Source organism: Ursus maritimus, unplaced genomic scaffold, assembly GCF_017311325.1.
Source record: "Ursus maritimus isolate PB19 unplaced genomic scaffold, ASM1731132v1 scaffold_13, whole genome shotgun sequence".
NCBI classification, from domain to species: Eukaryota; Metazoa; Chordata; class Mammalia; order Carnivora; family Ursidae; genus Ursus; species Ursus maritimus.
Genome location: NW_024423675.1, coordinates 17780857 through 17792409, shown reverse-complemented (window position 1 = coordinate 17792409; position 11553 = coordinate 17780857). Strand labels below are relative to the sequence as shown.

Below are 11553 nucleotides of genomic sequence, written 5' to 3'. Positions count from 1 at the left end.
AGACGTGTGTCTTGGGGTGGCTGCAAGATCCCACCTGCTTTGATAACCCTAGAGGCTGGGGAGGATAGTATGGTTAAACAAACAAACAAACAAACAAGAATGTTATGTATGGAGGATGTGCTCAAGAAGGCTTCAAGTCACGGAGTAGTCATTATGGTCAATTCATCCAAGAGGAAGTTAGTCTGGTTCACACAGTGGGGCATCTTAATTCCAAGAGCTTTTTTACAGAGGCTAATGCTGACTATTGGGGATACTGTAGAGGGGATTTCTGCATTGAGTACGTGGAGTTGACCAGACTATGGCTTTCAAACTTTTTGGACTGCTATCCATACCAAGAAATGTATTTCACATTCCACATACATTCTGAAGTAAAAAATTCAGGCAACAATAGTTACCCTTAACATATGTGAAGGATGCCAACATTTTCTACTTTATTTCATTAAAAAATGGCAGTCATGATCCACTAACTTGATTTGATAACCCACTGATGGGTTATGACTCATCATTTGAGAATCATTGGACTAGTCAATCTCCAAGAAGATTTGTCTTTTTAAGAGAATCCTGTAGCTACTACTAGAATTTCTCTAACTCTTCCAATGATCAGGAGCTTATTTTGAGTCTCAGCACAGTATTTCCCTAGCATGTATAGAATTATGTTGTAGGGCATGCATAATTAAGAGAAAGGTGTTAAATGCCCAGTTAAGACTTATGGATAGATCAAATTCAAACACTCTTAGGAGTAAGTTTTTTAATTGCTCTTATTTTCACAAACAGATATAGGTTGGATGAGAGGGATTCACTACTCATGCGTAGTCTTCTTCTGTTAAATACGGCTATTATGGGGGGGCAATGGGATAGGCTGGTGATGGGTAGTAAGGAGAGCACGTATTGCATGGTGCACTGGGTGTTATACTCAAGTAATGAATCACGGAACCTTACATCAAAAACTAGGGATGTACTGTATGGTGACTAACATAATATAATAAAAAATGTTATTATTAAAAATAAATAAATAAATGCGTCTATTAATCCCTGCTGTAAGTCTGACAAAGTTGAGAAGATAAAATGAGAAAAGAAAACCCTTTGAAAACCAACATTTTATTAATATTATTCTGCGAAGCCAGAAAAAGAGAGGCTGCAGTCAAGCTCTATGGGGCAGCGTCTCAGTATTTTTTAAAACTCTCTACTCTAATAGAACTTACATTAGCTTCCCCGAACACTAATGACTATGCCAAAGGCGCGAGACTCCCCTAAAAGGGTATTAGCTGTAAACTTGCCTATGGTTCGACTCCCTATTCATGCGCTTCGGTCTGTCTGCGCATGCTCAAGCGCGGCTCGGGCCTCCTCGCAGGGTTGGGCGGAAAGCGGAGGGTGGAGTGCGGGCCACGTGGGTTTCCGTGACGTCATCTCCGGGCGCCGAGGGTGACTGGACTCGCTGTGGGCTTCCAAGGCCCCGCGGCGCTGCGGGTTGTATTGGCAGGATACCGGAGGGCGGAAGTGCCCCAGGGCTCAGCTCCGACCTCCGCGCCGGTGCCTTGTGCGGCTGCGCGGGCTCTCGGGGCTCCAGGCTCGCGCGCCTCTGCGGGACAGTGTGTCAAGCACCCTGCGCCGCCGCCCTGCCAGAGCCGGGATCCGAGCATATTCACCGGTGCGGGAAGCCGGAGAAGGAGCTGGCGTTTCTGGTAGGGTGTGTGTGACTATGTATGTGTGTGTGTGTGTGTGTGTGTGTGTGTGTGTCTCCGTCTCCCCGTCTTTCTGGTGTGGGGAAATGCCCGGAGGAGAAGGGTTGGGGAGGTGCCAGGTAGGTGTGGTAAGAGGGAGGGGCGAGTAGCTGGCTAGAGGAGCGCTCCCCCGGGTGGCGGTGGCGGGTGAAGGTGGTTCCTCCGGGGGAGGTGGGGTTGGCCAGACGCCGCCCCCGAGGACCTTGGGCAGGCCGGAGGGTGTAGCCTGTGTGATTTCTCTCCGGGAATGTCAGTTCCTTACTAAAGTAGGAAGCCTAGCGTCTTCTCGCAGGCTCTAGAGTTTAGTTCAAGATGTGCATTTTTCGTGGAAGTTATTTAAATTATAATTCACAGGCAGTTCGATTCTATCCGAATTTAGTGGGTGTTTCCTCCAGTTTCTTTTGTCAACGGCATACATTCTCATTTTAATGATATTTAGTGCTAACGAAGTCATTTTCTGTTGGCAAAGAACTTTCACATCCTTTATACTTTGGATTATTTTCAAATCATACCTGAAACTGGAGGAACGTAGGGAAACTGGGTTGGTTCTAGATTTTTCTGAGGGGTAGAGTGAGGCACAGCATGTCTTCAGCGACAATCAGAACTTAGAGACTATCAGACATCTCTGAACTTCCAAGGTCTTCCAGAATCCACGTGATAAATCTCAAAATCTTTTGAGCTGGGTACTTGGATTTGAACGGAATTGTTTGTACATGGATTTGTTGGTTGAATTTTGAATTTTGAAAGTAAAGATACTGAGCTGAGGGTAGTAGTTGGGGGGAATTTTTTAGTTTTATGCCAGATTTGAGTACGTGCTCTGATCTTCAAAGGTATGCTGGTTAAAACTGGGGGAAATGAGCAGAATGGTACTATATGACAATTTAGAATAATGTACATACTCAAGTGTAGGCTTGCTTTATTAATTTAACAAATACTGAGTGCCTGTTATGTGCCAGGCACTGAACAAAAAGTAAATATAACAATAAACAGTGAGCAAAACAATAAAAATTCTTGCCATCATGAAGTTCACTTTGGGGGGAAGAAGGAAAGACATTAATGTAAAAATTAATTAAAAAATATGTCAGGTGGTGAAAAGTGCTAGAGAGAAAGAATAAAGTAGTGAAGGGTAACAAGGAATGTTGGCGGCCTGCATAGGAAATTGCAGTGGTGGCTTTAGAAAAATGATACTTGAGTGGAGACCTAAAAGTGTTAAAGAAGGATTTCATGTGGATGCAGTGGAATGAGCTATTAGACCTACCACAAAGTCCCTGAGGCAGGAGCATACCACCTAGTTTGGCTGGAACTGAGTGAGTAAAAAGGGGGAGAAGTAGATAATCAGGTCAGAATACGGCCAGGTCATGTACAGCCTTGTAGGACTTTGTAAAAACTTTAGTTTTTACTTCGAATGAAATGGTAGGGTTTGAGTAGAGGAGTAAACTGATCTGACTTGTTCTTAGAAGGATCTTTCTGATTGCTGTGTTGTCTGTCTGTAGCAAGGGCAGAAATAATGAGATCCCTTAGTAGGCCATTTCTCCAAGTTAAAGGTCAAGGTAACATGGATCAGTGTGATAATAGTGATGATGGTGAGAAATGGCCAGATTCTGGACTTGTGTCTAAGCTAAAGCAATGGGTATGAAGAAGGGTCAAGGATGACTCCAAGACTTACGGCAGTAGCAACTAAAGAATAGTTACCACTTTGTGATTTGGGGAAGACCACAGAATAATAGGGAGATGAGGCAGGAAGGTCTGAAATCATTTTTGTTTGTACATGCTAAATTTTCAAATGAAATGTCAATATTGCATAGTATCTATAAAACTGGAGTACAGAAGAGTAGTCTGGGCTGAAGGTATAAATGTGGGAATTGTTAATGTATAAATGATATTTAAAACCATGAGAGATCTCCAAAGGCGTGGTTCAAGGACTGAGTCCTGGTGTACTTCAACATTGGCAGGAGGTTGGAGAAATGTAGGAGCTATTCCCCCAGGATGGGGGTTGGGCTGTTTATTAAAACAGTTGATAACCACTCATCCTTAGTAACATGATAGAAGGAAATAGCTCGTTCATTAGCTGTGAGGGAGTGAGGAAGGAGATGCGAAAATTTAAAGAGAGAGGAGATATGAAATGGTAATCTAGGACAGTGGGAGAATAAATGGACTCTGGAGATGTAGGAATGCTGGCCAGTACTCAGGGCCTACTTTTGAGGTTGGTGTTCATGAATTTAAAAAGAGACCAGCCAGCATAGATTATTTTTAGATGTTTTCAAATTTACTACCAGTAGTTATTTGGTATTTTAAGTAATTTCTAGATAGTCGGGGATTTTGTCTGCAGAATAGGTTCAAGTAATAGGTTAACCTTTCTTGGTTTGTAGTGTGAAAGAGACTAGTAATTATGCATTATATTTTTATTATACTTCCTGTGCTGTTTGCTAAATGTTGTTGGCTGGGAACCTGCTTTTTGTCCCCAGCCTCGAATTAGTTGCAGAGAATGCAGCAGTCAGGAAATAGCCCTGTCCTCCAGGAGCTTACTTCTACTGCATCGTAGGTTGTGATTTCTATGCTTCCAAAATATTGGATGCATGGTGATGAAAGTGTAGTGTATGTATGAGAGGGGAAAATATTCTTGCAAAATAATGAAATTTGCTGAATTTAAAGTGTGATTATACTGATTTGGAGAAGAATTTAGGTGTGAAAAAGTTTCTTAAGTAGCTAGTATAATTTTTCAATTTATATATTTTATATGTTTTCCAATTGTTTAACAAAAATTCCAGGGCCTGCTATGTGCTAATTATGCTAATATTGAGGATACAGAGTAAATATGACTCTGCTTCTGCTGTCAGTGAACTCATAGTTAGTTCAGTGTGGGGATGGGCAAGAGACAGATAAGATAAACATAAATGCAATGCATGGTTATAACATCCTATTACAGAAGTAATTAGATTGGAGATTGCTTAGTGGAAAGCTTCCCAAGGAGCTGATGTTAAGCTGACTCTTAAAAGAGGATTAAGAATTGGCCAAAAAGAGGAGGACAGGGTGTTTAAAGAGAGAGGTCATGGAGGTGTGATTGGTCACCAGGTACTAAACACCCAGCAGCCCTGTGAAATTAGAATTATCTTCATCCTACAAATACAAGGTTCAAAGATGTCAGGATACTAGGATGCACAGCTCACAGGTGGAAGTCTGGGTTTAAACCCATGGAAGTCTGATTTCAGAACCCCTTAACTATCTATCTGTATTGCCTGCTGTTGGCATTTAAATCTTCCCTGTCCTTTTTCTTTATCCCTCAGCCAATTTTTATTAATGTCTATTCATTCTTCCTTGGAAAGACCTCATATCAACCCCTGCTACCAGTCTAGGTCAGGCACTCATTATTATATGCCTTAGTGTTGAATTGCTTCCTGGCTACCCTCTCTCTGACTTGGGATCTCCTTTTGTGCACTGCTACTAGGTAGTTGTTTTAATCTCACTGTTACACAACTTTACAGGCTTTGTAGGCTTGTTGGATGAAATTGAGAACCCATAGTCTTCTATTTGATATGCCTCATGATCTAGTCTCATTTTACATTTACACATTTGGCATTAAAGAAATAATAATTGCTTTTATTTCTCAGCACTTACTGTGTGTCCAGTACCATGTCAAACACTCTATAGATTTTTTTTTCCCAGAACAACCTGGTGAGTTTTATAGGTAAGGAAATTGTAGTAAAGTGATTTGCATAGGATCCCAGGTGACATTAAAACATGTGAAAATGTCAGCTCTTTCATTATCTACTACTCGTCCCAACTCAGTTTCCTAAAAAATTGGCACACGCATTGCTTCTGCACACTTTCTGCCTTTGTTGATGCTATTTTGCCCTGCTTGGGATACTTGCCTTTATTCCATATTTTACCTATTGAATATTCCACCCATTCTTTATATACTCATTCTTTTATATTCTACACATTTCTTCAAGTTCCATATCTTTTAAATTCTTCCCTGAACACTATAGGGTGTATTAATATTTTTCTTCTTCCTTTCCACCATCCTCTCTAATGAAAGCTTTCATAAAATTGCATTTAATTATAACCATGGACATTTTGGAGTTGGAAGGGTGTTGGCAACCGGTATGACATAAATGAAAGAAAACGAGATCAGAAACCGGAGATAAAAAATCTTTACTATAAGTTTATAAGTGTTGTAAAAGTAAAAGTGCAGTAAGAAAAGAAAGGTTTCACCTGAGTTATACATAAAAGAAAGGCTATCTTGAGCCTAAAGGATGTTTAAGTCAGAAGACAAGATAGGGAAGGTACCTTTGGGTAAGGAACCACCAGCGTGAGCAAAACCATGGAAAAGATGAAAGTTTATGGTATGTGTAATAGATTAGGATATAATATCTTCTGGACAATGCCTGAGGTTTTTAAAAAGTTGTTATTGTCACTACCATCATCATCTTGTATGTCCTCAGCATCTGCCACATAGCTGGGGATAGCAAATGATCAAATACTGATTGACTCTATATTGAGTGTTAATAGCAGTGTTCGATTTTTTAAAAAAGATTTATTTATTAGAGAGCACATGAGCGGGAGAGGGAGTGGGAGAGGGAGAGAGAATATCAAACAGACTCTGCCCTGAGTGTGGGCTGGATGTGGGACTCGGTCTTAGGAACCTGAGATCAGGACCTGAGCCAAAACCAAGAGTTGGATGCCCAACTGACTGCACCACCCAGGTGTCCCACAGTGTTCAATTTTGAGACATGCTCTTGTTGGTTCTGTAAACTATGGTAGACACTTAATAGTACTATATTATAGTCATTGTCCTAAGTGCTTTACATGTATAATTTAATTTTTGTATCTATTTTATGGGGTAAGTGCTGTTACTCACATTTCGTGGATGAGAAAACTGAGACACAGAGAAGTTAATTGACTTACTTGAGGTCACAGAGTAAGTTATAAACCCAGGTTTGGAATCCAGGCAGTCTGGCTCCATATTCTGCGTTTTGAACCCCCCCCCCCCACTATAGTGCCTCTCAAGAGTTAAGTTTTGTTTTTCTGCTTCTGTTTTTAAAACGATGGTTTAATACATCCTTTAGTTTTATCCATGTATCAGCTAGTTTTTTAGCACATTTTTTTTAGTTAAGTGTATTCGCATGCTTTCCTACATAATTCATTATACGTGAATATTTTTTAATATTGAAAGACTAACATTTTATGATGCTGTAAATTTGGATCTATGTGTTTTGACGCAGTTAGTAGTCTTGTTTGAGGTTTTCATAAACCTGTTTAGAAATTCCTGTTGTTTTATAAAATTTGTATGGACTACCACATGATACCTTCAGCTGCCTTGGCTCAGTCACATATTCCCTGGAGGTCCTGCGAGGAATATATACGTAAGAAACAATGGCATATGGTAAATAAGGTACTGATTTATCTTTCACCAGTTTTGTACCTAAAATCCTACCTCAGAACTTTGTAAAGTCTTCTGTTCCAGCTATCTAGATGGAGTAGGAGAGGTGAATATATTGGGTGGGGCCCAGATAATTGTAGGGATGATGGTTTGGAGTTGGGCTATAAGGGACCATGAGGATATAGGCAGACTTTACGTTAGATGAGCGATAGACTCTCCTGAGGCTTGAGAGAATGATACAAGTATAGCTTCACTTTGGCTGTGGTTCATTAGTTGCATAAGTTAGCACATGTAATTTTGAATTACTTACTTCTATGATCCTTTTAAATAAATAATAACTACATTTAGAATTTGTTGTACTAATTTTGCATTCATTCTAAAGAATGCTGATCACACAATTTTTTGAAATGAATAATCGTTATGGCATTCATTTTTTCCTATAATCTTTGTTTCAGAGCATGTTCACTTATCCTTGTAAGGGTCTGACTAATGCTCTTCATTTTCTTTTCAGTTTGGCTTTGGGTGAAAAAAGAATTTAGCCTATATGCACTGCCTTAACCACTGGAAGAATGACAGATGACAAAGATGTGCTTCGAGATGTGTGGTTTGGACGAATTCCAACTTGCTTCACCCTGTATCAGGATGAGATAACTGAACGGGAGGCAGAACCATATTATGTAAGTATGTTGATGATGGAAAATGGGATATCTAACTTTGTCCGTTTTTGTAAATGAAGCTCTAAGAACCTGGAGGCTGTTACTCAGCATTTTATATACAATTAATACTTGCATCTTATGGAAAAAAATTAGAAAACACAGATCAACAAAAGGAAGGAAATAAAAATTATCTCTAATCCTACCAACCAGAGGGAAGAAACTGTTGTTGACATGTTGATTATGGAACCTTCTTGACTTTCTTTTTCTCATGAATACATACATATATAATATATGGTAATAGGATTATAAATTGTGTGCTGTAGGAGCAATTTTGAAAATAACAGGTTCAGATTTGATTCTTCTGTATTTAAGTGGTTCCAAGCAACTATTTACCAAATTCTTTTTTATAGCTCAATGAACATATGTGTGTGTTTTCATATGTTGATAAGCTAATATGTATTATATAAAATATATAATAACAAATTGCTGTATTTAGACTTATAGGTTTGAATTAGTGTCATCTGTTCTAGAAAACATTATCAAGTATCTTCAGCTTTTAGCCTGCTTTTTTTCCTTTTCTAAGTGCATATATAATCCAAACTTAAGCATCTGTCAATCAGAAACAATAGTATCCTGCCTTTTTACTTAATAGGCAAAGACATTCTCAGTTGTCATTATTTTAGTTTTGTCTCAGGTACACATGATACTGTTTACCTAGGAAGATCTGGAAAAGTGGAAATTTATTTGTGGTATTGGACTTTCTTGTTTATTTTAATAAAGCTTGCCCTTTGCTTTCTCCCTTGTCTGTTTGAGGGGTAGCACTGCTCCTCAGCCTGCTCCAGCCATGGGAAATCAGACTGGTGGAGGAAGCTACTTAAGGAGCCCCATATACTCACTTTTTGGGTATAGAAATGGTTTCATTTTTCTCTGTGTATCCTCAGCATCTGGCATAGATCATGCAAGTGGTGGACACTCAGTGCATGAAAGCCTCATACATTCATGTTGGGATTTTGTTTTACATCGTCTCTTTGGGTTTTCTTATGAAAATAATTTCAGAGAAATTGGGCAGTCTTTTGTTACTAGTACTCAGGTATTCATAACTGAATATATACTTTTGAGTCATTTTAACTTTAACATTTTAACAGTTTTCTTTTTTGCCTGTAGAAAAATTTCCATAGTTAAAAACAAAATGTGGTCACAGTTTATTTTTAGAAGAATTTCACTTGTTAGATGTATTTTTTTTTGCTTCTCCTGCTGTAATATGTGTTAGGATATATATCACTTATGTTTTGTTTCCAAACTAGTTTCTGTTATTTTAATTAAAACTTTTAACCTCTGGTGCCTTTCTAATTGTATATAAACAAAGGAATGTATGTGTCTAGTTGGTCACAGTGGCAAATATAAGAAATATGTAATTTAAGTCTGTTTACTAAGTCAGAATATGATGTTTGACAGCTTCGTGCGGTTAAAAAATATTCAAGTAAAGAATATAGTATTTTTCCTTCTTTATGTATGAATCTGTTAAATATATTGTTGTGAGAGTGGAGTGTAGGGTGTTTGCTAGCTGTCTCTAATTGAATTGAAAATGCCAACAAGTATTGGGGATATCTGTAGGAGGAAGAAAGTTACTTTGTCTAATAATTTTTTAAAATATATTTTTTATTATTTTTTAATACTGTTATTTTATTTTTATAAAATATAATTTTTCACCCAAAAGAAACACATAGTAATTATGATTATGTTTTTGAAAAATACTGGGTGACAGGCATATAATAAATATTAAACAAAAAGCCACAGTTTAAAACCATGTAGCAACCCCTAGATTTTGCTCTTTGCATACATACATACTTGAGTGTAAGTTACTGCATGCAGGAAGAAAATATACAAAACATCAGCAGTGGTTAGTCTTAGAATTATAGGTGAGAATGGTAGTGCCAATCTGGTTTTAGTTTACATGTGTCTTGGTTGTAAATTACGCTTGAATGTATTTTTCATTGCTTTAGTTTATAATAATATTGTAAGATTATTGTAATATTGTAAGATTCTGCATGAAATGAGGTAAAAATATCATAGCCTACGAGCCAGTAAAGCTCTTTTCCAGACATTCTCAAAGCTCAGGTGAGGTGGTTAACAAGATTATCACCACGGCCTGAAAAGTCCACTCATGTTCAGGTGGATGTGTAGAAAGTATAAGTGAGTGAGAATGTAATTTGCTTTTTTTTTTTTTCCAAGATTTTATTTTTAAATAATATCTACACCCAATGTGGGCCTTGAACTCGTGACCCTGAGATCTCTACTGATTGAGCCAGCCAGGCACCTCTGTAGTTTACTTTTTATAGCATTTAATTCTTTATTTCTTAGAAACTAGATTTAAAAATATTCACTCCTACCAAATTTATAAATTAAATTATTATTCAAAGAGTCTGTTTCCAATGGAAAAGAATACTAATGTTAAATATATTCCTACTTATTTCTGCATTTTGATTTGTTGCCTCTGCATAAATCTCCTTTCAGCCTACATCCCATATCTATGTCAGAGAATTATATCTTATTTTGCAGGGAATATTAGAAAGAAAAATAGTTAGCAACTGGGGCGCCTGGGTGGCACAGCGGTTAAGCGTCTGCCTTCGGCTCAGGGCGTGATCCCGGTGTTACGGGATCGAGCCCCACATCAGGCTCCTCTGCTATGAGCCTGCTTCTTCCTCTCCCACTCCCCCTGCTTGTGTTCCCTCTCTCGCTGGCTGTCTCTCTCTCTGTTGAATAAATAAATAAAATCTTAAAAAAAAAAAAAAAGAAAAATAGCAACTAGGCAGTCTTTCAGTTTCTGTTGTTTTCTTACATTCATTTAAACTGTTGCCTTTCATTTAGATTATCTAATATAAAAACGTACATACTAATTTGAATTCATAATTTGTGACTTGTTACAAGAGGAAATCAATCAGTCACACACATGGTCATAAATCTGAGTGGACTCTGAACATTACATAGCAGTCCTTTTATGTTTCCTTAGTCAGCTGTCCCTCTTCTTCTTCTCTAAGAGGATTTCTCTGATCCCTGGCCTTATTTTTCGCCTTAACAGGTAACCTCACTTCCTGCTTACTGCTTCCTTAACCTTCTGCCACCGGGTCTTCTGAACATACCTGCACTCACACATAGTGGCTACTTCTCTTGTTAATGGAAGAGATGTCCTTCCTAGGCAAGGCCCAACCTTCTCTCTGTGTGCTCTGGATCCCGTCTACGGTCTTCCTCAGGAAGCTGGTGGTTTCTGATACTCTCCTACCTCCACCCTGGCCTTCTCTCTTTCTTTTACCTTTAACTTCTTCCTAGCAGCTCCTTTTTCTGCAGGATTTATATTATCTTAAGTCCTTCCTACCCTTAAACAATCCTCTGTTGACCCCATCTCTCTTATTAAAGATCCCAGACTTATTAAAAAGGTTGTCTGTACTCATTGTCTCCTTGCCACCTCCCACTTTCTTTACTGGAATCACAGTTTCACACTACTCCAACAGAACTGTTTTTGCTGAAGTTACTAATGACATCTTTTTTGCCAAACCTTGAGTCTGTTTTTGAATTTTCATTTGCTTGATCTCTCAGTGGGTGTTTTGATGCTGTTGTTGGCTGTTTTCTCCGTTTTGTGGCACTGTTCTTTCTTGCTCTGCAAATGTCTCATGATTCTGGTTTTGCTTCTACCTATCTGGGTCTCCCTTCCTTCCTTCCTTCCTTCCTTCCTTCCTTCCTTCCTTCCTTCCTTCCTTCCTTCTCCTTTGCCAGATTTCTTTCCTTTTGCTTGTTCCTC

At 38.6% G+C, this 11553-nt stretch overlaps 1 protein-coding gene across 2 annotated transcripts in view; it reads left to right on the top strand.

Moving 5' to 3' along the window:
- The first annotated feature begins 1404 nt into the window (after positions 1–1404).
- ATG5 (autophagy related 5) overlaps positions 1405–11553 on the top strand; it is a 129424-nt gene continuing 119275 nt past the window's right edge. The window contains exons 1-2 of one of the 2 annotated variants that reach the window (XM_040627584.1): positions 1405–1682; positions 7613–7778. In XM_040627584.1, coding sequence (XP_040483518.1) covers positions 7671–7778 — 108 coding nt within the window. In that variant the 5' untranslated portion in view covers positions 1405–1682; positions 7613–7670. Of the gene's footprint in view, positions 1683–7612; positions 7779–11553 lie in introns of those variants that run through there. The other variant, XM_008704989.2, reaches the window with a different exon arrangement.